Raw genomic sequence first — 21,616 nt, forward strand, 5'->3', positions numbered from 1 at the left:
AGCCCCAATTGGTTGCCTGACCTGACAGGGCGTGTTTCACAACGAACAATTCACCAATCCGGCCAGAAAGCACCTCCCACACAGGCGGCCCACGCAAGCTCCTCCAAACCCCGAAGAGTCACAGATCAAAACTTAAAAAAGAGGCAGACATTCAGCGAGAGGCAGTGCGCATGCGAAGGAGGTGGCTGAGAAGCTGTTAACAGCGGGGGGCAAGCCAGCAAGCCACATTAGCGAAGACATCGAGTCTGCATAGTCAGCACAGTGGCCAAGCCGGTTGGGGGTGAGATTTGGCACGTGGTTAGTAGAGAGGGCATTGAGCCGATTGGACTTTGTTGTGCTGAGCTCGTGCCAACTGGCAATCGGGAATGAGTGCGAGACGAAGGACGAACAATAGGGGACATCTCTAAGGTGAAGAGGAGTTAGTGCTATATGTGAGTACGCCAAGAGAAGGCTGAGTGGTTGAGTTGGGGGGTGGGGGTGGGGTAGGGGGGCTAGGTTTGCGTTCGGCAAAGCCAACAAAAGGAGGAGACCGTTCTCAACCCCCTCGTCGCCCTCTCGTCAATTCTCAACCATGGTGGCCAAGGACTGCCCCCACTACACGGGAGGCAAGCGGGGCATCGGGCTGCTGGAGAGAGAGCACAGCTGCCCACTCAGGGAAACGCCAGAGGTATGTGTCGCGCGCATGGACGCACGCACGCGGACGCACGCGCGCGCACGCGCACGGACGCGGACGCACGCGCGCGCACGCCAGCTCTGGTCAATGAGACCCCCTGGGCGGTGTTTTGGGGGGTGCATGCACAAAGTCAGGTGGCGAGGGGCACGGCGACAACAAATAATTGCGGAACGGGTAAACGTCGCAACCTGCTTTTTGCGGCGAGATGTTAACCACCTCGCCTGGTACGCACGAGGTCCGTGGGTTCGATCCCGAAGCTGATGACCTGCTGCTGTATATTTGGAGTTTGCGTGCCTCTCTCTCTCTCTTCTCGCTCTCTCTCTCGCCCCGTGGTGGCGTGGATTTTTCTCCGGATCCTCCGGGGTTTCCACTCCACGTTGAGATCAACATGCGTTTAGGAGTTATTTGGCCGCTTTATATTTCTACGTGATGATAAGCCACTTCCTTGAGTTACCATTGGTGGGCAAGTCGCTTCTGAAAGAAAGAGCTTACCTGGGAAAATATCAAAAGTTGAGTAGTTGAGTTTGTTTTTTTGGTCTGTCGTGTAGTTACCGGTATTCTGCTCTGGCTGATCTCACCCGGGATATCCCCACCGTGTGTTTGGGAAACTTTAAACATACCTCGCCACCGGTGTTAAATATTCTACCAAAAATCCCCTAACCTACATAGCCAACTGCGAAAAAAAGTTTTAGAGCTCATCGGATTCCTCCAGTATGAATACAGATTCCGATTGCTGCTAGTGCTGTTAGCGAGAACCTATTGTGGCCGACACGGCGCAACCACACTCGGCCGTCTTTGTCTCTCCACTTCTGATGGGGGGGGGGATTGTTTTTGTTATCGTTCACACATCAGGCAGTGCCGGATTATCCTAGTAGCAAAAGTAGCTGCTACAAATGCCACGGCCCCGCACTTTCAAGGGCCCCGCGCTAAATGCTTTAAAGCTATGAATTCCTTCTAGATTTGAAATTTTCGTGACTGTAAGGATCCATATTCTTTGGTTCTTTCGGTAAAGTCACGTAGGTGAAAAAATAAAAATGAAGAAAATAAAGAAATTAAATCACGACGTTTCGATTGCAACACAAGCAACCATGAATTCCTGTTCAGTGATTCTGCACTTGCTCTATTACTATAGTACTATACTGCCTTCAACTTTTATGAACGACTGGGTATTTAAGGTTAGCGATTTGTCATATTATCTCGCTGTATAGCAAATGAAAAAATACAATTGCTTTACTATGCAAGTAAAAAATGTAAGTGTTTTAATATAAATATTTTTATTTATGGCCCCTTTATAACATATGCTACAGGCCCCGCACTAGCTCAATCCGGCACTGGCATCAGGTGCTCATTTGAGGCTGAGTCGACCTGCGGGAGACCCAGGACCTGTTTCAGATATTCGCCACCGACGTTAGCCGTGGCCGGGGTGAACCCAGGTGGTTCAGTGGCGCAACCCACCGCCCCCCACTGCCCCCCACCCCACATGCACACCAGCTCACGCCTGTGACGCCACAATGCTGTGGGTAACAACTCAGGTGTCGGTGCAAGGGCCGGTGTCTGATCGAGTGAAGGGACCCCGGGTTGGCACACGCAATCCGTAGGACGTATCTTCATTAACAGCAGCACGCTTTGTGTCAAGCTCGTGGCAAGCTGTGATACCGCCACGTATTTTATATTTTAGATTGAGTTAATGTTTTAAAGTCATGAAAAAAATTGCACACGAACGACGCATTCACGCAAGCACCCGATGCTCCGTTTTGAAGTTTTAAAATGAAACATCTTTGAATTGAATTATGTTTTGAATTAGATAATTTTATTTCTTCATTAAAAGCTTTTATCATTTTACATCTGGAAGACTTCATTGAAAACGACATTTCGTGTGAATATTCTCTCGTCGTTAAGTAGATGGCCTTGCTGGGGGTTCGGTTCGATGCGGACTTTCACCTGTTTGGGATTGCGGGATCGAGATAAGGCGACGTAGAGCTGCTGACCGTCTGAGAAGACCGCCGTCTGCAGATCGATTCCAACGTCATTGAACGTCTGTCCCTGCGCCTCCGTCGTTCATGCAGGGAGCGCGTGGGTTTGCAGCGCCCCCTGCATGAAAACGACGGAAAGTGCAGCGTTCATCACAGATAAAGTTGTGCGCTTATATAAGAGTATTACAACAAAAACAATGTTGGTAAATATATTGGCTAGAGCTGTTGCTCAATGCTCAGCACACTGCGCTATGCGGTGTAAAACCGGGCCCTCCCCCATCCGAGTTTTGATTTCGTGTCCACGGCTCACATCAGCGGCGAGTTATAAATCTGATATGTGAACGGAGGACGGGCTGCCCTGCTTCACCGACCCACACTGACCGGTCAACTAACTTCCATGGCCGTGACACGGCTGGATGCATCGGCAAAGGGCTCTTAAACTTGTCGTTTAAGAGCCCCCTGTTTTTGACGAATGTGAGATGTGTTTTTTATTCCCTCTGTTTACGCTAAGCCAGCGAAAACGTTTATGTGCCCGGCCACACGACGTCACCATCGCGTGAGTGCAAATATGGATGCGTAACGTGTACCATGCACACGAGGGTGTCTCATTTCATTAGCCCTGAGCCATATTATCATTGTTATTAAAACGAGATCTCCCAACAATACACGCCTATGGCATGAATGCAGGGGCACCAGTGTTGAGTTTCATGATGCTGTTCATCTGTTTTTTTCACCCCCCCCCTGCCACTCCTACCCCGTGCAACTCCACTTATCCGTGAACTCGCCTAACTTCACTTCCTCACAGCCCTATCACGTGTGACTTATTATCCAGGGGGGCCCGCGGCAGCTCCTATTCCTCACCTCCGATTAGCACGGTTGGCTACGTACGGTGTGAACGAAGTTCAACATACATACGTGCATATTATCCACGACCCCATTCTTAAATTATCCGCGATTGTCCGCATTTTTTTTTCAAAGGCAGATTTATGGATATTTGTGGATAAGTGAAGTTGAAGGGGCAGATTCATACGATTATCCGCGTGGGTCTTGGCCTGCCCCCTTTCCTGGTATGCACTTCTGGAAATTACATCATTAGTCCTATTAACCGTAAAATTGTTCACGGATAAGTGGAGTTCATAAGCAAATTAATCCTTTTATCCGCAACAACCAATATTGATTTTTATGGATAAGTGGAGTAAATGTGCGGATAATATCGCGGATGAGAGGTGTATTGCACTGTCCTGCAGTAACGATGCATTGATTAATCGATTAGTATAAAATCAAAACATGACTCTTTTTACATTCACATATGTTCTATGTAATTGGTTCATGTTTCTCGAATCAACCGAAGCCAGGTAAGAGCCCATTGCAACCTGGAGTACAGTTGAAGATTGAAAACGCAGTGTGAAGGTGTGAAGCCTTTAATACACCGATCGATACAATTTACGCGAAAACTCATTCATGGTGCGAAATATATTTCAACAAATCAGTCAACATCTTTTAAACCGATTTTGTATTCTTCTTGACGTTCATGAAGGGAAAGAAGACGGCAAATATTACAGTCGTCGATAAATTATAAGGAAGATGTTGCCGCTGTGTAATGGTCAACGCACTGGACTTGCAATCCATAGGTCGCCGGTTCGATGCCATCTCTCGGCGTGGCAGATGAACCAACGGTGCCAATTTCTTAAATCCCTGCATCTGTCCGAGCTATAAATGCTCTGATTTATAGCTCGGACAGATGCAGTGCGTGCATTGTCTTTGTGCTGTTCGCCTCTTGGCGTTCTGTGGTCTGACACTGGTGAGGCAAGGTGACAAAGAAGGTTGTCTCTGGTGTAGGCCAATCAGTTTCAAAGACTGCATTTATCACTCTTTGGCTCTTTCGGTAAAGTCACGTAGAAAGAAAAATAAATTATATCATAGCATACGAGGTTCCGATTGCAAAACAAGCAATCATCATCATCAGGTACAAATGAAAGAGAAAGCAAACCCAGTAAACTTAGAAATCGAATGCAATACAACACAGGGAGTCGGCTAACATAACAGTCACCTGGTTGATTACGTTCTTCCAAAGATTGCTAAATTTGAGAGAGAGACAAAACACAGACACGGAGACACACAGACAGACACATACGCAGAGAGAGATAACACAGAGACACACAGAGAGAGACACACACATAGGCACACAGACATAAGCAGAAAGAGATAACAAAGAGACACACAGAGAAAGACACACACATAGGCACACAGAGAAAACTGTATTTATTATCAGAGCATGTTTGTTTGAATGTTCACCATAAGTACGTGCAGTTAATGCAGACTTGATTCTCTGCAAAAAGGTTTCTATTTGGTGTTTGACCATCTTAACACCCGCTGCTTTATTGCCAGAAAGGGTAAAACCTATTCTTTTTTTTCATACAGCACAAGTGCGTTCATTGTCCCAAGTCATCTGGGTAGAGTGGAAGAGTAGGCCAAATCAAATGCCCTCTCTAGAGCTGCCGCTTGTGGAGACCTCTACTGCCAGCAGTCGTGTGAGCAAGTGGTTGCAGGGCCGCTCCTTTGGTGCTGCTTAAACATTCCAAATCAAATAAAAACCTTTCTCGTTATAGTTAAATCGCTTTTGTTAGCAACATTTTGAAAGTCAAATGGAGTTTGACTGGCTATAAAAAGGCATGTATATATACACACACTATATACAAAAACAAATTCCACCATTATCCCTTTGTTGGTGGATTTATTCTTTAGTTTTGTTCCAAAGAATAAACTACAGCTTCCCGTAAACCACTCTCGACTACATATTGTTCATTTTATTTTCAAGAACTGGGCCATTGTTTTCCAAAATACGTGTTTGTTCAAGTCCGGTGGACTGGTTTCTAAAGAAGAACTGAAATATACTTTTTTTCTTCTTTTCAAAACCGTAATACAGTAGTAACACAGTGTCCCTTGGGATTGTCAGATATTTTTTTCAACTTTAATTTCAGCAGCCCCCGTGTCGCTGGGGTCAGACTGGCCGACATTCAGGAAAGGGTGGCGGCTCTGGCTTTTTCCTGAGCTCTCTGTTGTGGCTGGCTGGCTTGCGTGTTTCTGGGGTGGGGGGTTTAATTCTTCTTCCTCACGTAAAATTTCACAGCTCGTGTGTTTGCATTGCGGCGGGGCGCAGCACTTTCATTTGTTTCTGCAATAAAATTGTGTCACCGTGGCCAAGGGGAAAAAAAAATCTGCAGATCAAATTGATCCGGTTTATTAACAAAAAATGTTCATGAGCAAAAGGTAATACAGTACTAGTCGAAAGTAACTGCATTGTATCACACCATGGACAAGTGCCAACCAGAGGGTTTTTTTCCCACCATGGTTGAGAATTGACGAGAGGGCCACAAGGGGTTTAGAATGGCCCCCACTCCTTCATTGGCTTTGCCAAACGTACACCACGCCTCCCACCTCAACCACTCTGCCTCCTCTCGGCCGTACTCAACTCGCATAAAACAACGAACTCCTCTCTGGTCAGCCAGTGGTTACTGCGACGAGGAGAATCCAATGATGCTTGTTCTCGAGCCAGTGTTGAAACCTCTCCATGACTATGGCAGACCAGAGAGAAATAAATGAGACACACATTTGAATCACTTTTCTCACGAAAAAATGAATGAGAGTGATGGAAAAAACCCATAAACCCATCACCATTTCAATGAGTTTGAAAGACTTACGTGTTTATGGGACGCAAACACACGGGTCTTTAAAATAAACTCATCGAGATGCACTGCAGTAACAACATACACGATAGCATTGATGGATATGAATATGACGCTACATTTACAATGATCTGTGTTGAACGTATATCTGGCCAAAGTTGGGCATCTGTGCTTTTTCTTCTACATCAAATGCAGTCGACGGCATGTGCCATGTCAAACGCAAATGCCAGACACTTAACTCTCTGCGCTTGGCTTCAGGGCTCCGACACCTGGTCTTAAAGGTAAAAAAAAAGAAGTGAAAAAGCTTAACTCTTGCACGGTATAACGCTGCATAAGCCCTTCGCACACATTTGCCAAACCTGCTGGCATCAGTCTCTGTGCGCGCTGCCTAACCAGTCTCAGCTGTGTTATATCAACTTTCGTGGATCCGATCTATAATGTGGCCTTTGTATGTTCGAGACCTACGCTCCAGTCACATGTTAGTCAGCGCATGGGTCCCGTAAAAAAATGGCACACAAGTTGAAGCGTCTGCAGTGTGAACTTTGTATGGACGATTGCTTTGCATCGTTTACTGTTTATATTCCCCCAATGCGTTTGTCAACAGAAGGGACAAAACTCACTGTGTTAAGTCAGTTTAGTTAGGGGGTGCTTAGTGTTTGGACCTTACATTTTTTACCGAAATGACGACACCGTACAACGTCGCATATCCGACTAGCCAGGGACTGTGGTGTAGGCGTATAGTTGAACCTCTGCAGAAAATGTGCTCTGAAGAAGGACCATTGCTCAAAACGTCGCATATTATATGTTTATTTATTTTAAGGTTGCGTTATTGGTGAATGTGAGTGTTATTTGTGCCTGTGCACCACTGCCAACGCAGAAGCATATAAGCAGCATAGCCAAGTAAAGTTACACGGTCTACAAATGCTGCATCTGGGTGTGGGCGGTTAATTGGTATGGGGCGGATATGCGATGTCGTCCAATTCTTATTGTACCTGCACGTTTGTGCGCACAGCTCTGTACGGACACATCCACGTTGGGTTAGCTACCAGAGGAAAGCTGCCATCCAGATATCTGCAGTGCGCATTAGTGGGAATATATTGGCTGCTTGCATACAGCAAATTAAACTGCTTTCGAAAAATGTTTCCTGCACACATTATTACTGGGCAACACTTCATTTTTTTTCTTCTTCTTCTTCCACGTGATAAATCGGAGCGTAGGCACAACAGTCTGGCAAAACCACCCCTTACAAAAACTCCCGTTTGTAACAAAAAAAGGACTTGAGAAAGAAGCTGTAACCTTAAGGAGAGCACGCAGGGTTGAGTAACATGAGACCAGAAAGGGCCCTTGTTTGAAGATTTCCCCCTGCCCCACACACAAAGACAAATATCCCCCGTGCAGCCTTAAAAGACTATTGGGGCAAGTGCTGTTATCGAGCACCTATGAAGGCCGGCACGGCACACGAGGAGGTGCGTGGCCAGCACCACGCCCGACCGCCTTTGTCTCCCCAGTGGCGATGTTTACACACCACACCAGGTACTCATTTGAGGCTGAGTCGATTTAGGGGAGGCCCAGAACCAATAATCGTCGCTGGTGTTGGCTGTGAGCGGGAATCGAACTCGGGTCGCCGAGTTTCGTAGCGGAGCGTAGCGCTAACCGCGACACCACCGCTCCCCATGCCCACACACGCGCACACACATCTCTGCGTCCCATACTAGACGGTCTCATGTTTGCAGCTGTCAGACAAAATATTGTGTTACAAAGAAACGCCAGCGGGTTTGGGGTTTCATTTGCTCAGCGTTAGTCTTGCCAAACGTTGCGAGCACACACTTTTGACAGATGGCCACAGCCTCTCTCTCTGTCTCACACACACAACACACACACACGGCAAACACAAACAGAGTTGCTGCTAAAAGTAGAGAGAACTGGTGTGACTATTGTCTCGTGGCAGGTTTAAGCGGTTTCAGTTGGGGCTCCTCCATTCGAGATCTGGATGGTTGCTAAAGCTCATGGTGTGTTGGAGGTGTACATTTAAAGCATTACTGTGGTGGAAATTAAACAGAACTCGGCTAGAATTAACAGCGCGGTGCAGTTGTTGTCTGTGGTCGGATGGAAAGCGACTTGTCAAGTCAAACTGTGAGATGCTGGACCGCAGGAGGTGTCCTCGGAAAGAATTCAAATCAACGTGTCGTGACCTTGGCTCATACAAGCAATGGGGTGGCCCTCGGCTCCGTTGGTGGCCTCAGAGCCAGTGATGGAAATTCCACATTCCCACGAGAGGGGCCATTTCCTATTTTGCTTACGAGTGTTTAGAAATGCCGATGACAAAATCACCCGGAATGCACCCACGGTCTCGTCTACACTCTCAGCAGCCAAGCAGGTTTAAGGTTGGATATCGCTTGGTACGGGAGAGCACCGTGCATAACAGGTGTTACGGGTTGCAGGCGCTGTGTGCTTGGAAAACATGCATTAAAATCCCTTGTACTGTGTACAATGCTCTAACGGATATACTTTCTGCCTTCAACTCACGCTGACCAGTGTGGTAAAGTCAACAAACTCCCTCATCTAGCAGTGGTGAAGTATGGTCAACTAACTCCCTATACATTTACAGACGTAAAAGGGTGTTCTTGGCCATGGCCCCGACTCCCCTAGGACATATAATACAGACTCGCTCTTACACGCACAACAAAGACAAAGATCCCCCATGTAGCCTGTAACAGACTGCAGGGGTAAGTGCTGTTAGCGAGCACCGATAAAGCCCGGTACGGCACACGAGGGGGTGGGGTGGCCAACACAACGCCCGGCCGCCTTTGTCTCCCCAGGGGATCGATGTTTACTACACACCGCACCAGGTACTCATTTGAGGCCGAGTCGACCTAGGGGAGGCCCGGGACCGGTTCAGAAAAATCGTCGCCGGTGGTGTTGGCCGTGAGCGGGAATCGAACCCGGGTCGCCGGGTTCGTAGCGCAGCGCTAACCGCTGCACCACCACTCCCCGCACACCCAGGCTGACACACGCACGGCCACGTGCAACACTCAGACACACACAGAGAGTCATGGACACACTCACGCACACTCATCTGCAGACTCGGGCTAACGTCACTAAAACCGACATCAGCCAACCACACAAAGCACTCGCGCAGACATAAACGCAGACGTATTCATAGTCACAGAGGCAAACAATCACGCTCGCGACCGTACACCCACAGGCAACTCTCTCACCGAGTCAGATCCGTATCTGCGTGTTTATTACAAACAAGTCGAGGGCAGCCTTCTCCCTTCTCCCCACCTGGACGATCGGGCCAAGCAGAGTTTGCGATTATCTGCCAATGCAATTTTACGGGGCCGGTTTGCATCGTATCCGACCGAACCTTTGCACATTCGGTGCTGGTGCTAACCCTCAGCGCTTGCTTATCCACTTTAGGCTGAGTTGACCTAAGGGAGGCCCAACCGGACCAGATGTTTGCGGCGAGCCGTGACTTGTGGCGTGCGGCACGGGGCAGGGCATCGAACCGAGGCTCTTCCCCGCGCGCGCAGGCCAAGACGCGACGTGGGGACGTGAGGAACGGGGCCACAATTCGCGGATTCCTAAAACTGGCAACGGTCCCTCGCCCCGGCTTTGTTGCTTCTCGGTGATTGCGCAAACAGCTGAGGCCATAAAAACTAAAAATAAAAAATAAAACCCATCCACGATTGCCATTGTCACGCGGCTCGCTGCCTTAGCCGGCCAGCCGGTCAGTGGAGGCGCACTTGGGCCCTCCCCTCCCCCCTTTGACCTGTTCTGGAAAGGCCATTTGGTTTGATGGCAAACACATTGCTGGAAGCCTTCATCCGCTGCTGGATGAAGGCTTCCCCACGTCAGCGTGGGTCATGGGGGAGCGTTTTTGTGACCAGTGCAGGATGGTGAATAGGGGGAGTGTAGCTATGGAAGAGTAGAGGTGTACTGCACAACAATGGATTTTGTTGCACTGCCTTCTGGTACCCACCGTGCGGTCCCCTGCAAGTCATTTGGCAGCATGGTTGGTGGTAACCCATCCGAGCATTATCCAGAGTCAATCCAGCTTCTCTTCTGTAATGAGATTTGAATTGTCACCATGAATGCCAATGGAATCCTTTGAAAAAAAAGATATAATGTATATGTACCGGTGTTAGTGTGTTACCATTGAGAATTAAGTATGTCCACCTGGCGTGGGTTTCCACAAAGGTCAACTCAGCCCAAAATAAGTCTATTGTGTCTTGGACATGTATATTGGGAAAACAATGTGTCTGAGAGCGGTGCTAGTCCACCCATTGTCTGTGTATGCTGTTGTCTCATTGGAAAGTTGCTGACGAACAACACTTGCCATAACAGTCTCTATAGGCTCAACGGGGGATCATTCTGTGTGTGTGGAGAGCAGTGGGAAGTGGTCGTTTAATGGTTAGCGCACTGCGTCTACAAACCCGGCGACCCGAATTCGATTCCCGCTCACGGACAATAACTGTGGTGAATATTTGAGCCAGTTCTCGGCCTCCCCCAGGTCGACTGAGCCTTAACTGAGCACCAGGCTCAGTGTGTCGCCATCAGAACTGGGAAGATAAAGGCGACCGGGTATGGTGCTGGCCACACAACCCCCTCATGCGCCCCGCCGGCCTCAATAGGTGTTCGCTAACAGCACGAGCGGCAGCAAGTCTGTGAAAAGCTCTGCGACTGCATTCTAAACGTTCATACACTTTTATAAACTTTCTCGTTTTTGTTGTTGCATGGGCATGCACACGCACACACACGCGCGTTGGCAAATAGTCGTCCATGTGTTTGCCTTTTGTGTCGATGCGTGTGCGTGGCGTGTGCACGCGCAGGCGCGCGCTCGCATTGGCTGCGTGTGCTTTCTGCAAGTGTGTCCCGTGTTCTTGTGGCTCGCCACTAATTACCCCCCCCCTCTCAGCCCTTCCTGAGCTCCGTGCCAGGAAAGCGTTCACTCCTTGTTGGGCTGGGGGCTGCGACTGGGGCCGGCGGTGGGGAGGGTCCCAGCAGGAAACCTGTCTGCACACGGCTCTGTTTGTGCTGGACGACAATCGCCTCCAGCACTCGATGGGTCGGAGACGAACACGACTGAGGACGGGCACAGGGTGATCAATCCCCAACAACCCTTGTCGGTCATGGACTATCCGCCGCTGGGCCGAAACAAAAAACAACAATCTCGTTGGTCCGTGCGGTGTTCGTCGCCTGATCGTTGCGTTCCTCGGTGTCATTCCGAGCAAGCAGCTCTCCAAGCTTTTTAGCGGCGTCATCAGCACCATGCTCTATCTACTGCTGCGTGTGGATAAAAACTAATTAAGCTCTTAACTTGCAGATCACAATAATCTGGCGGTCTCGCGTAGCAATAATCCATCGAGCTCCCGCACACGACCTGATTGTGTCATTCCACTGCTGGCGGGCAGAACCTCCGCTAGAGGGAGCTCTAGATTGCCCCCTCCAAGAGGGTATTTGGCCTACTTGTCCACGCTGGCCAAATGTCGTGGAAAAGGTGGGAATACCTACACTGGACCCCACCGCACGCGAGCAGCCGATTTGACCAACCGTGGTTGTTGCTGCTGCTGGTGGGGGTGGACCCCCATCTGTACTACCGGGTGGACACAGGCGAGGGGAGTTTTAAGAAACTTTGTTGAAGCTGCCCCGCCGGGAGCGCGAAGCGGGTCCGGCGGCCTCTGGATCGCGAGTCCCGGCGCGCTGACCGTAATACCGGCGCGTGCTCACCGCGTTGTTGCTCAGGCGGGCCAAATAACGTGTCCAGTGTGCGGTCGCGGGCAGACACGAGTGGGACTGGATTCCAGGCAAGAATCCGTAACGTCACGCCCACTATCTGGAACAACACCGAACTCTGGCTGGCAAGCATCAGTTGCGCTCTAAACAGGGGGCCACTTCAATTCAAATACCTGCGCGCTCTGTGCTAGGGCACTAGCAATTTGTGGCGCCGCTAGTGTGGTTTCTGTGGTTACGCCCATAAACACTGTTTTTGTTGTAATTTATGAGCGCTTTATTTTATAGTTCTGCTGCACCAGAGCAATGCTATTTTTACACGGATAATTATTGGGGTGTTTGTTCTGAGGTCCAGTAAACTCTTAATGGTTGCTGGGACACCCCCCCCCCACCAAACCAAAACATTTGTTGATATGAATCTCACTCATCACTCATTAACCTCGTTTGGTTATCGATAATGACGTTCAGAATCACACGCGTGCCACGTGTGTACGGTGTCTTATTTGCTTCTCCCGTGGAGCCCCATTACTGAGGCCACTGGGTCCATCAACTTACGGCAGTAGCAGCAGTCCATCATCATCATTGTATCCCATTTATTGCTGATGTTTTCATGTTGATCCTCTCCAGCATCGTGCGTCCTACACTCCAGTCCATCGTTTTTCACAATCGTCCTCTGCCTCTTCATCTATTACCTTTCACTCGTATTGTCATCCCTTTTTTTTCTGGATTCCTGCTTGGGTGCCAAGCCTTCTCACAGGATGAGCCGTGCCACAGCAGAGAAATAAAGAATTGGCAGCCCACGGCATGGGAAACAGATGACTTTCGCCCTCATAAAGGACTCGCCAGCAAGCGATAACCCAGCTTCGGGCTGCCAAGAAAATCCCAGCTTGTTACCTGGGAGAAGGGAGACACGGATAAACTGTGAAGTGCATTGAAGGTGCAGCGACTCACAGGTCGGCAATACATCTCGTTAATGCTGTCGCAGAAGCCCAGATCGTAAAACATAACTTATAAGTTGGTTCAGCCGCCGTCTAGCTGCGGGTTAGAAATTCGTGCTGGGAACTGGGAAGGATTGTGAGTCAACGCAGCCAATTCATCCATCAAGGGTCGGTACAATTTGTACCATTTAGTGGCATGTGGAATTTACACAGCTTGTTTTACTGCAAAGGACCATCCACCAAGGCGACGCAGCGATGAAGTAATCCCATTTGCAGGAGATAGGTGAATTGTGATGGTGAGGGATGGTGATGGCTTGGGAAAGCACCCAGCTGTGGATATATCATGGCTGTATGTATGTTGAACTTCTTTTGCAGTACGATGCCTCTACACTGCATGCGTTCCCGAACCCACATCTTCCTCTTCTGTCTCGGCGTGTAGTTTCCAGCGTGCACCTCTCTCTCTCTATCCTTACTTGTGCCCTATTCAGCTTTTGTTCCCTTTTATTTTGTGAATATCATTTGAACAAAAAAAAATTACACCGATGTAGGTTGAACTTCTTTCGCACCGTACGTAGCCAACTCTTCTAACCGGAGGTGCATGATGATTTCACACTCTACCTTGATAGACCCACATATCATGGCGGCTGCTAATGGTATCAGTGTTTGGCTGGCAAAATCATGCGCACACATTCCAGATGTGTGCACACCCCTTCACAAGACACCTATGAAGGCCACAACGGCACACGAGGCTAAGAAGACGTAGGGGGGGCCCAGGACTGGTTCATTCGTCACTGGTGTTGGCCATGAGCGGGAATCGAATTCCGATCACCGAGTTCTTGGCGCTAACCGCTGTGCAACCACTCCTCGCGCACACCAAGACAAAGATCCCCCATATAGCCTTAACATATGTTGGGGCAAGTGCTGTTAGCGAGCACACACACGTGCTCAGACGCACGCACAACAGAGTGTACACTTGTTTCTAGGCAAGACGGCCCTGGCTGTCGCCAAAGTGCATTTGCTTAAAAACAAACTCCAAGCTGCCAGCCGTTTGTTTGCACAACTTTGAGAAAATACCTGCGCAAAGACTGAAACTGGCGATTGCCGACTTTTTTCCCCGTTTGCCTGTGAACTGCGCGCCAGAATGGTGCTGCTGATTTGTGCCCGCTGCCTCTACAAACCCGGCAAAAATGGGTTCGAATTCCCTGGTTTTCGATGGATACATTCAGTGGCGAGTGATTATTTTAACTGGCGCGGCTCGGTGCCCCTATTTTATTTACCGAGCTGCAACGGCGAGTGTTGACGAAGTATGGTCACACGGCCAACGTGACCAACTCGGGCACGAAACGAGTAGCCCGGTGTGCAAAAAAATTGATGCAACCGGGAGGGAGTATGCAGAGTTCTTGATTAAATATCACGGACAGAGCTAAACGGACGGAAGGCCACGATCGCGGACACCTTTGAACACGGACTCGGCACAGAGAGGGTGACAAAGGTGGCTCCGGCGTGGTTCTGACCACACCACCCCTGCCTCGTGAGCCGCGTCCACCTCAATAGGTGTTCACCGCACGGGCACCGATCCTTGTGTCAGGCTACGCGGGGTAAAAGATGTGCGCGTCTGTGCGTGCGCGCTCGCTCGCGCGATCACCCCATGTGCGCGCGTGGAACATTTTCATTTAATTCGGAAATATTTTTGGACGCGCAACTGGCTGCGTCGGTGTCACGCGAGACGGAACCCGCGCTGCTCACGTGAAAGTCAGGGCGGCAGGCATCGCGTGCAGACTTCTATTACTGTCTGCACGCATAAAGTCACTTTGCCATTCCGTCAGGTCTGCTTGCATAGTCGGGCCCATCCCACCCTGGTGCGTGTCTCCCCCCCCCTCTCTCTCACTCAAGTGCTGCTTCTTTAAAAAGAGATCTTTTTTTTTGCTCAACACGAGCATCAAAGTGGTGCTCATCTACTTTTGACAGCCCCGATCCAGTGGTGGAAATTCCACATTCCTCTGGCGGGCGCAGTCTGCCGATGAACTTTTTTTTGTTAACTTCCCCATAAAGTGGTACGCGTTTGTTTTCATCGACCCCCGGAGCGATGATGGGCTGAGTAACCCCCCCCCCCCCACCTTCAACTAGAATTTGAAATGCTCTAAGAGTTCTGGGTTAACGTTTGAGACTAGAGCTGGCTTATTGGATGACTGAAGTAAATAGATTACTCTACCAATGATCGGTTCGATTGCTCGACTAATGGGACAGCACGCAAGTAACCTCTGTTCCTGGATGTAGCGGGGCTTGATGGGGGGTTTCCCACCTTCAGGAGGCAAGCATGTGGGGACATACTCTTAGTTATTTCGGTAAAGTCACGTAGGTAAAAAATGAAATTAAAATTAATAAAAATATTTAATTTTTTTACCTACGTGACTTTACCGAAAGAACTAAGAGTATGAATCCTTGCAGTCACGAAAGCTTCAAATCTAGAATCACGTGGGGTCAGCCGCGAGTTGGAGCCCGAGTCAATCGGTCCACATACAAAGTCATTGCGTGATCTTCAGTCGATTCATCGACGGGTCGGTCCCAGCCCGCTTGAGACCACACCTGGACGAGAGCCGTGTGCTGTGAGCGTGGTTACGATTACCCCGCGTCCGGTGGTGAAAGATTTTAGTTTGCCAAACCCGTGCGTGCGTGCGTGCTGGCAGGGTTGGAGTCGGGTTTATGAACGTCCGTTATTGGTGACAGAGGTCTCCTCTCAAGGCAATGTATTCGCGTCCGTACGTATACACGGAGACAAAGGCTCCCTGTGTATCTCCTCAATAGACCTTAGACTAGGATATGCAGTTGCCGAGTACCTACTGGGGCTGGCACATGGGCACACAAGGGGGTGGTGTGAGACGCACCACACCCAGCCAAAGCTGCCTTTGTCTTGTCCAGCGAATAAACAGGGCCGTGCACTCATTTACAGCTGAATTGACGGGTCTTATAATTTGTGCCACGAACAGCACTTGCCCCTGCAGCCTATAGGGTGATGGAGACAAAGACGAAGTTTCCCCTACCCCTCGCCGCGCAGCCTTTGTAGACGGTTGAGATGTAAATTCTGTTACAGAGCCCCAGCTGGGGTGGGTGGAAATCGCCCTAATTGGGACCACACATATGGTTTTTTGTTAATTGCATTAACCAGGTAAAACTCATTGAATGTTTTCGTCGTCGTTGTTTTAACGCAGGGCTCCGTTTTGTTCGCTTTTATCACCCCGGTGGTGCCGGCCACGCCAGTTCTTCAGACTCGGCTGGGTGGGCCAAGGGAAACCAACAGGGCAAGTTCGGGTGTCACTTGCCTGATTGACGTTATGACTCGGAGATCTCGTGACCATTGTCCTTTGACCCCACCCCTTGGCGTGTCGATGTTTATGCACAACGCCCGGGCACCGAGGCTCTCCCTTGGAAGAAAACAGACTTGTGGCCTCAAATCGACCGCTTGAATTATATAACACAGTACTTGACAGCCTTTTGTCAAGGGCTTCCTCCCCACGCCGTCGTCCCTGTCATGGGGTTTTTTGTCGTTTGTTTTATTTGACCATACTTCACCGCATTATTCGGTGTGGGTTGGTGAAGAGCTCTTACCTGCTGATAAACATTGTAGGGCATGTGAGGTTCAGGTTACTTGGTAGCTGCTATTGTGATGGAATGAGCAACAGCTGGAGAGATGACAATTTGGAGCATGATGCTGGAGGCCAAACAGGAAATACATAAATAAAGCCATAGAGTCGTTTATTTTGACCAAATCGCCCGGAAGGTGACCAAAATAATCAGAGCTCGGAGCTAAGCAAAGTTGAGCCTGGATAGTGCTTGGACGGGTGACCATTACGCGCAAAAAGCAGGTGCAGTAGGCCTTGTGGGCAGTAGAGGGCAGGGCAGCAAAATCGATCATTCCGCATTTCAGAATCCCGCACTGACCAGCGTGGTGAAGTACGGTAAATTTACCTCTCTCACGGCCCACAGGTTGTGGGGAGGCCGTGATCCAGCAGTGGATTGACAAACAGAGCATGCTTGTTCATTTACAGGTATTGTATGATCACAATGGTGACAGCGGTGAGTCACCGTGGGGTATCATTTTCCTGAAGTGAGACAAACGTGCCGACTCTGAGACCCGGAGGCTGGCGTACGTGGGGCAGGTACCGCATGTCGAGTCCGCGTCTCGTCTGCGGCTGGCCGCAAAGATTCGGAGGCAGCGAGACACAAAAGAAAAATTCTGGCGAAGGGATCCCATCTGCTTTTTTGGCAGGGCCAGACATGCCTCACCCTTCCCAGCCACCCACCCATCTCACACACCTCTCATCCGCCCCGGCACAAAGCAACCCACCCACCCATTTCGCACACCTCTCATCCGCCTGGCTTACAACACCCACCCACCCATATCACACACCTCTCATCCGCCTGGCTTACAACACCCACCCACCCATCTCACACATCTCTCATGCGCCTGGCTTACAACACCCACCCACCCATCTCACACATCTCTCATCCGCCTGGCTTACAACACCCACCCACCCATCTCACACACCTCTCATCCGCCTGGCTTAAAACACCAACCCACCCATCTCACACATCTCTCATGCGCCTGGCTTACAACACCAACCCACCCATCTCACACACCTCTCATCCGCCTGGCTTACAACACCCACCCACCCATCTCACACACCTCTCATCCGCCTGGCTTACAACACCCACCCACCCATCTCACACACCTCTCATGCGCCTGGCTTACAACACCAACCCACCCATCTCACACATCTCCCATGCGCCTGGCTTACAACACCAACCCACCCATCTCACACATCTCTCATGCGCCTGGCTTACAACACCCACCCACCCATCTCACACACCTCTCATCCGCCTGGCTTACAACACCAACCCACCCATCTCACACACCTCTCATGCGCCTGGCTTACAACACCAACCCACCCATCTCACACATCTCTCATGCGCCTGGCTTACAACACCCACCCACCCATCTCACACACCTCTCATCCGCCTGGCTTACAACACCCACCCACCCATCTCACACATCTCTCATGCGCCTGGCTTACAACACCAACCCACCCATCTCACACACCTCTCATCCGCCTGGCTTACAACACCCACCCACCCATCTCACACACCTCTCATCCGCCTGGCTTACAACACCCACCCACCCATCTCACACATCTCTCATGCGCCTGGCTTACAACACCAACCCACCCATCTCACACACCTCTCATCCGCCTGGCTTACAACACCCACCCACCCATCTCACACACCTCTCATCCGCCTGGCTTACAACACCCACCCACCCATCTCACACACCTCTCATCCGCCTGGCTTACAACACCCACCCACCCATCTCACACATCTCTCATGCGCCTGGCTTACAACACCAACCCACCCATCTCACACACCTCTCATCCGCCTGGCTTACAACACCCACCCACCCATCTCACACATCTCTCATGCGCCTGGCTTACAACACCAACCCACCCATCTCACACACCTCTCATCCGCCTGGCTTACAACACCCACCCACCCATCTCACACACCTCTCATCCGCCTGGCTTACAACACCCACCCACCCATCTCACACACCTCTCATCCGCCTGGCTTACAACACCCACCCACCCATCTCACACATCTCTCATGCGCCTGGCTTACAACACCAACCCACCCATCTCACACATCTCTCATCCGCCCCGGCACAAAGCAACCCACCCACCCATTTCGCACACCTCTCATCCGCCTGGCTTACAACACCCACCCACCCATCTCACACATATCTCATCCGCCTGGCTTACAACACCAACCCACCCATCTCACACATCTCTCATCCGCCCCGGCACAAAGCAACCCACCCACCCATTTCGCACACCTCTCATCCGCCTGGCTTACAACACCCACCCACCCATCTCACACACCTCTCATCCGCCTGGCTTACAACACCCACCCACCCATCTCACACACCTCTCATGCGCGTCGGCACACCGCACCACAGCACACCACCCAGTCCACCTCCTGCGCAGTCGCGGCCACCTCCTCCACCCAAACAAAGGCGGGCTTGTGCGGGCCGCGGAGGCTCACGCATGGGAGCGCGTGAGCCAGGTGTTTTCACTCTGCTCGTGACGACGAGTTACTCGATACCGCTGGGGGAGGAGAGCCGATGCGGGTTCGACGGAGCGATAAGAAGTCGACCAAGGCTGTCGATGAGAGTCGCGGGCGCTGGGTGTGCCGAGGGATACGTGGGTGCACTCCGGATGGGCGAATTTGTTCACGAGAGGGGACAAGAGGTGCGAGAAAGCCCTTCCGAAATACATTGTTTTGCTCGCGATAAACTACCTCTCGCCTGCTTAAATAAAGAACGGGGAGATGTACACGCATATACCGCACGTGGGGACCTTCATCCAGTAAGCGGACGAGCAAAAGGCTGCAAATTATTCAAGTTAATGATTTTTATCATAGCGTCATTTTCGTGGGCTTTCAACAATATTATTTTTTTACGAGCTTAGACTTTGTCATTTTTAAACGCATGCCCCGACTGAAGTGCTCCACTACGGTCCCCATAATCTTGTCCAGCTCACTCGGCTCAACGTTCACAAACCAGAGAAGGACGGGCCTAACTGTAGATTAGAAAGACATTCTAGATTTGAAGCTTTCGTGACTGCAAGGATTCATATTCTTAGGGGTTTTTTTCGGTAAAGTCACGTGACTTTACGGGAAAAAACCTAAGAGTAGAAAGACATTGTTCGCGCTGGTATTTGCTGAAGCACATTGCAGTGAATTATTGTTTGATTGCGTTTACTTAACCAGGTTAGAAACTCATTGAGACAAGCCTCACTTTGTCACGGGTTGACCCTGTGTCAACAAGTTACGACCGATAGATGGGTCTGGGAGTTACTCTCACTGCAGTATATACACGTATGCTCGTCGTCAATCTGCTGCTCAAAGTAGAATCGGGTTTAAGGACAATTAAATATTGGAAACGTTTTTTTAAATATATATAAAGGGGAGTGATGCAGGCCTGAAATCTCCTATTCGTGCCACTGCTGGCGGAAGGGCCTCCACTAGAGCAGGGGTCGGCAACCATCGGCTCGGCAGCCACGGGTCGCAGAGCCCTGACCATGGAAGTCCACTTCACCGTGGAAGTTCATTTTGCCATGGGCAGGGGTCGCCAACTTGTGACTCCGCAGCCCCATGCGACTCACGAAGGAGCTCTTTTGTGATGATTATTTATTCAGAGCCGTCTTGTATTCACTTGAAATTGCGGCTCTTGAAATATTGTGTTTTTACCGAATTTGATAGAGATGGCTCTTGGTGTGATTTTGGTTTCTGACCCCTGCACTAGAGGGAGCTCTAGAGAGCCCCCATTCTAGAGTGGGAGCTATAGAGAGCCCCCATTCTAGAGTGGGAGTCCTAGACAGCCCCCATTCTAGAGTGGAAGCAATAGAGTGCGAGCTCGAGTGAGTGTCACTCGAGAGGAAATTTTTGAGCAACTTTTCCACGCTGGCCGGACGTCTTGGAGGAAACGGGTGGGAGTGCCCACACTTTACCCCACCGCACCGGTAACTGCCGATTCGACGAACTCGAAGTGTTTGTACACACCAATATGCCCCCCCCAAAAATAAAACTGCGGCACATTCCACTGTAAATTAGAGACAAGCGTGCATCTATAGGCGTTCCTTCTGCAGGTAACAACCGCTGGCTTTTCAACTCTTTTTTTGGGAGGGCATTAAGTTTTGTTGCATTTTAAAACCTCTTTCCTTTTTTTTTATCCCACAAAACGATACTGACACATACCGGATGGACACAATGGTGGTAACAGACGTCGCCTAAGCGAGCCGGGGTTAAAGTGCGAGTTGTGGAACCGTGCGATGGACTTCGCAAAGTGACGAGGTCTCCGGGGGTGGCTCTCGGATTTATTGATCCACGCGTACGGTGGGGGAGTTTGTACATTTTCACAAAATATAAGTGAGACGGAACAACAATGTTATTTCATCCAAGGCGAGAGCGTACAAACACCATTTTACGCTTCCACGGAAGTTACTTCTGTTTATCCGCGGCGATGTGGGGGTGCCATTGTTGTGGATGTCGTAAATGATTCGCGATTTTTCGCGATTTCGCTCCACTTACCCGTGGGAAATAATCGCGGATAATGGGGAGGAGAGAGTTGTGCACAATAGGGTCACACCAGGTAAGCGGAGTTGTCCCTGTGTAAAGAAAAACGAATTGTCAAAGTGTGTCGCCGTAATCGAGTAATAATCGGGTAATGCTCGTCCGCATCGGAAGTTCTGAGGCAGTCATTGAAATTCCACATTTCTCGGGCAGGAACCAGCCATTTCACTCTTTATGAGGATTATTAAACGTCTTTTTTTTTTAACTGTGATGTGCTATCGCACAGTTTTGGGACTCGGAGCTCAGCCACCAAAGGGAAAACACGAAGTCAGATGATGTTGGCTTCACAACAACCATTGCCGTATTACCTGAGTTAAAAGAAAATTCGGAAAATAATACACGCCCCAAACTTTTGTTTTAAAAGTCCGTACAGAGTGAAAATTGCATCTTATAATCCGGATAAGACTGTAGCGCAAGGAAACCGTGGCGAGG

General features: G+C 50.0%; 1 protein-coding gene across 1 annotated transcript in view; it reads left to right on the forward strand.

The window, feature by feature from the left end:
* The first annotated feature begins 505 nt into the window (after positions 1 to 505).
* LOC144934753 (rho guanine nucleotide exchange factor 3-like) overlaps positions 506 to 21,616 on the forward strand; it is a 56,032-nt gene continuing 34,921 nt past the window's right edge. Inside the window, exon 1 of the mRNA XM_078860865.1 lies at positions 506 to 667. Within this exon, the coding sequence (XP_078716991.1) occupies positions 572 to 667 (96 nt within the window). The 5' untranslated portion in view covers positions 506 to 571. The remainder of the gene's footprint in view (positions 668 to 21,616) is intronic.

This window comes from Lampetra fluviatilis, chromosome 11 (assembly GCF_964198595.1).
Source record: "Lampetra fluviatilis chromosome 11, kcLamFluv1.1, whole genome shotgun sequence".
Classification (NCBI taxonomy): domain Eukaryota; kingdom Metazoa; phylum Chordata; class Hyperoartia; order Petromyzontiformes; family Petromyzontidae; genus Lampetra; species Lampetra fluviatilis.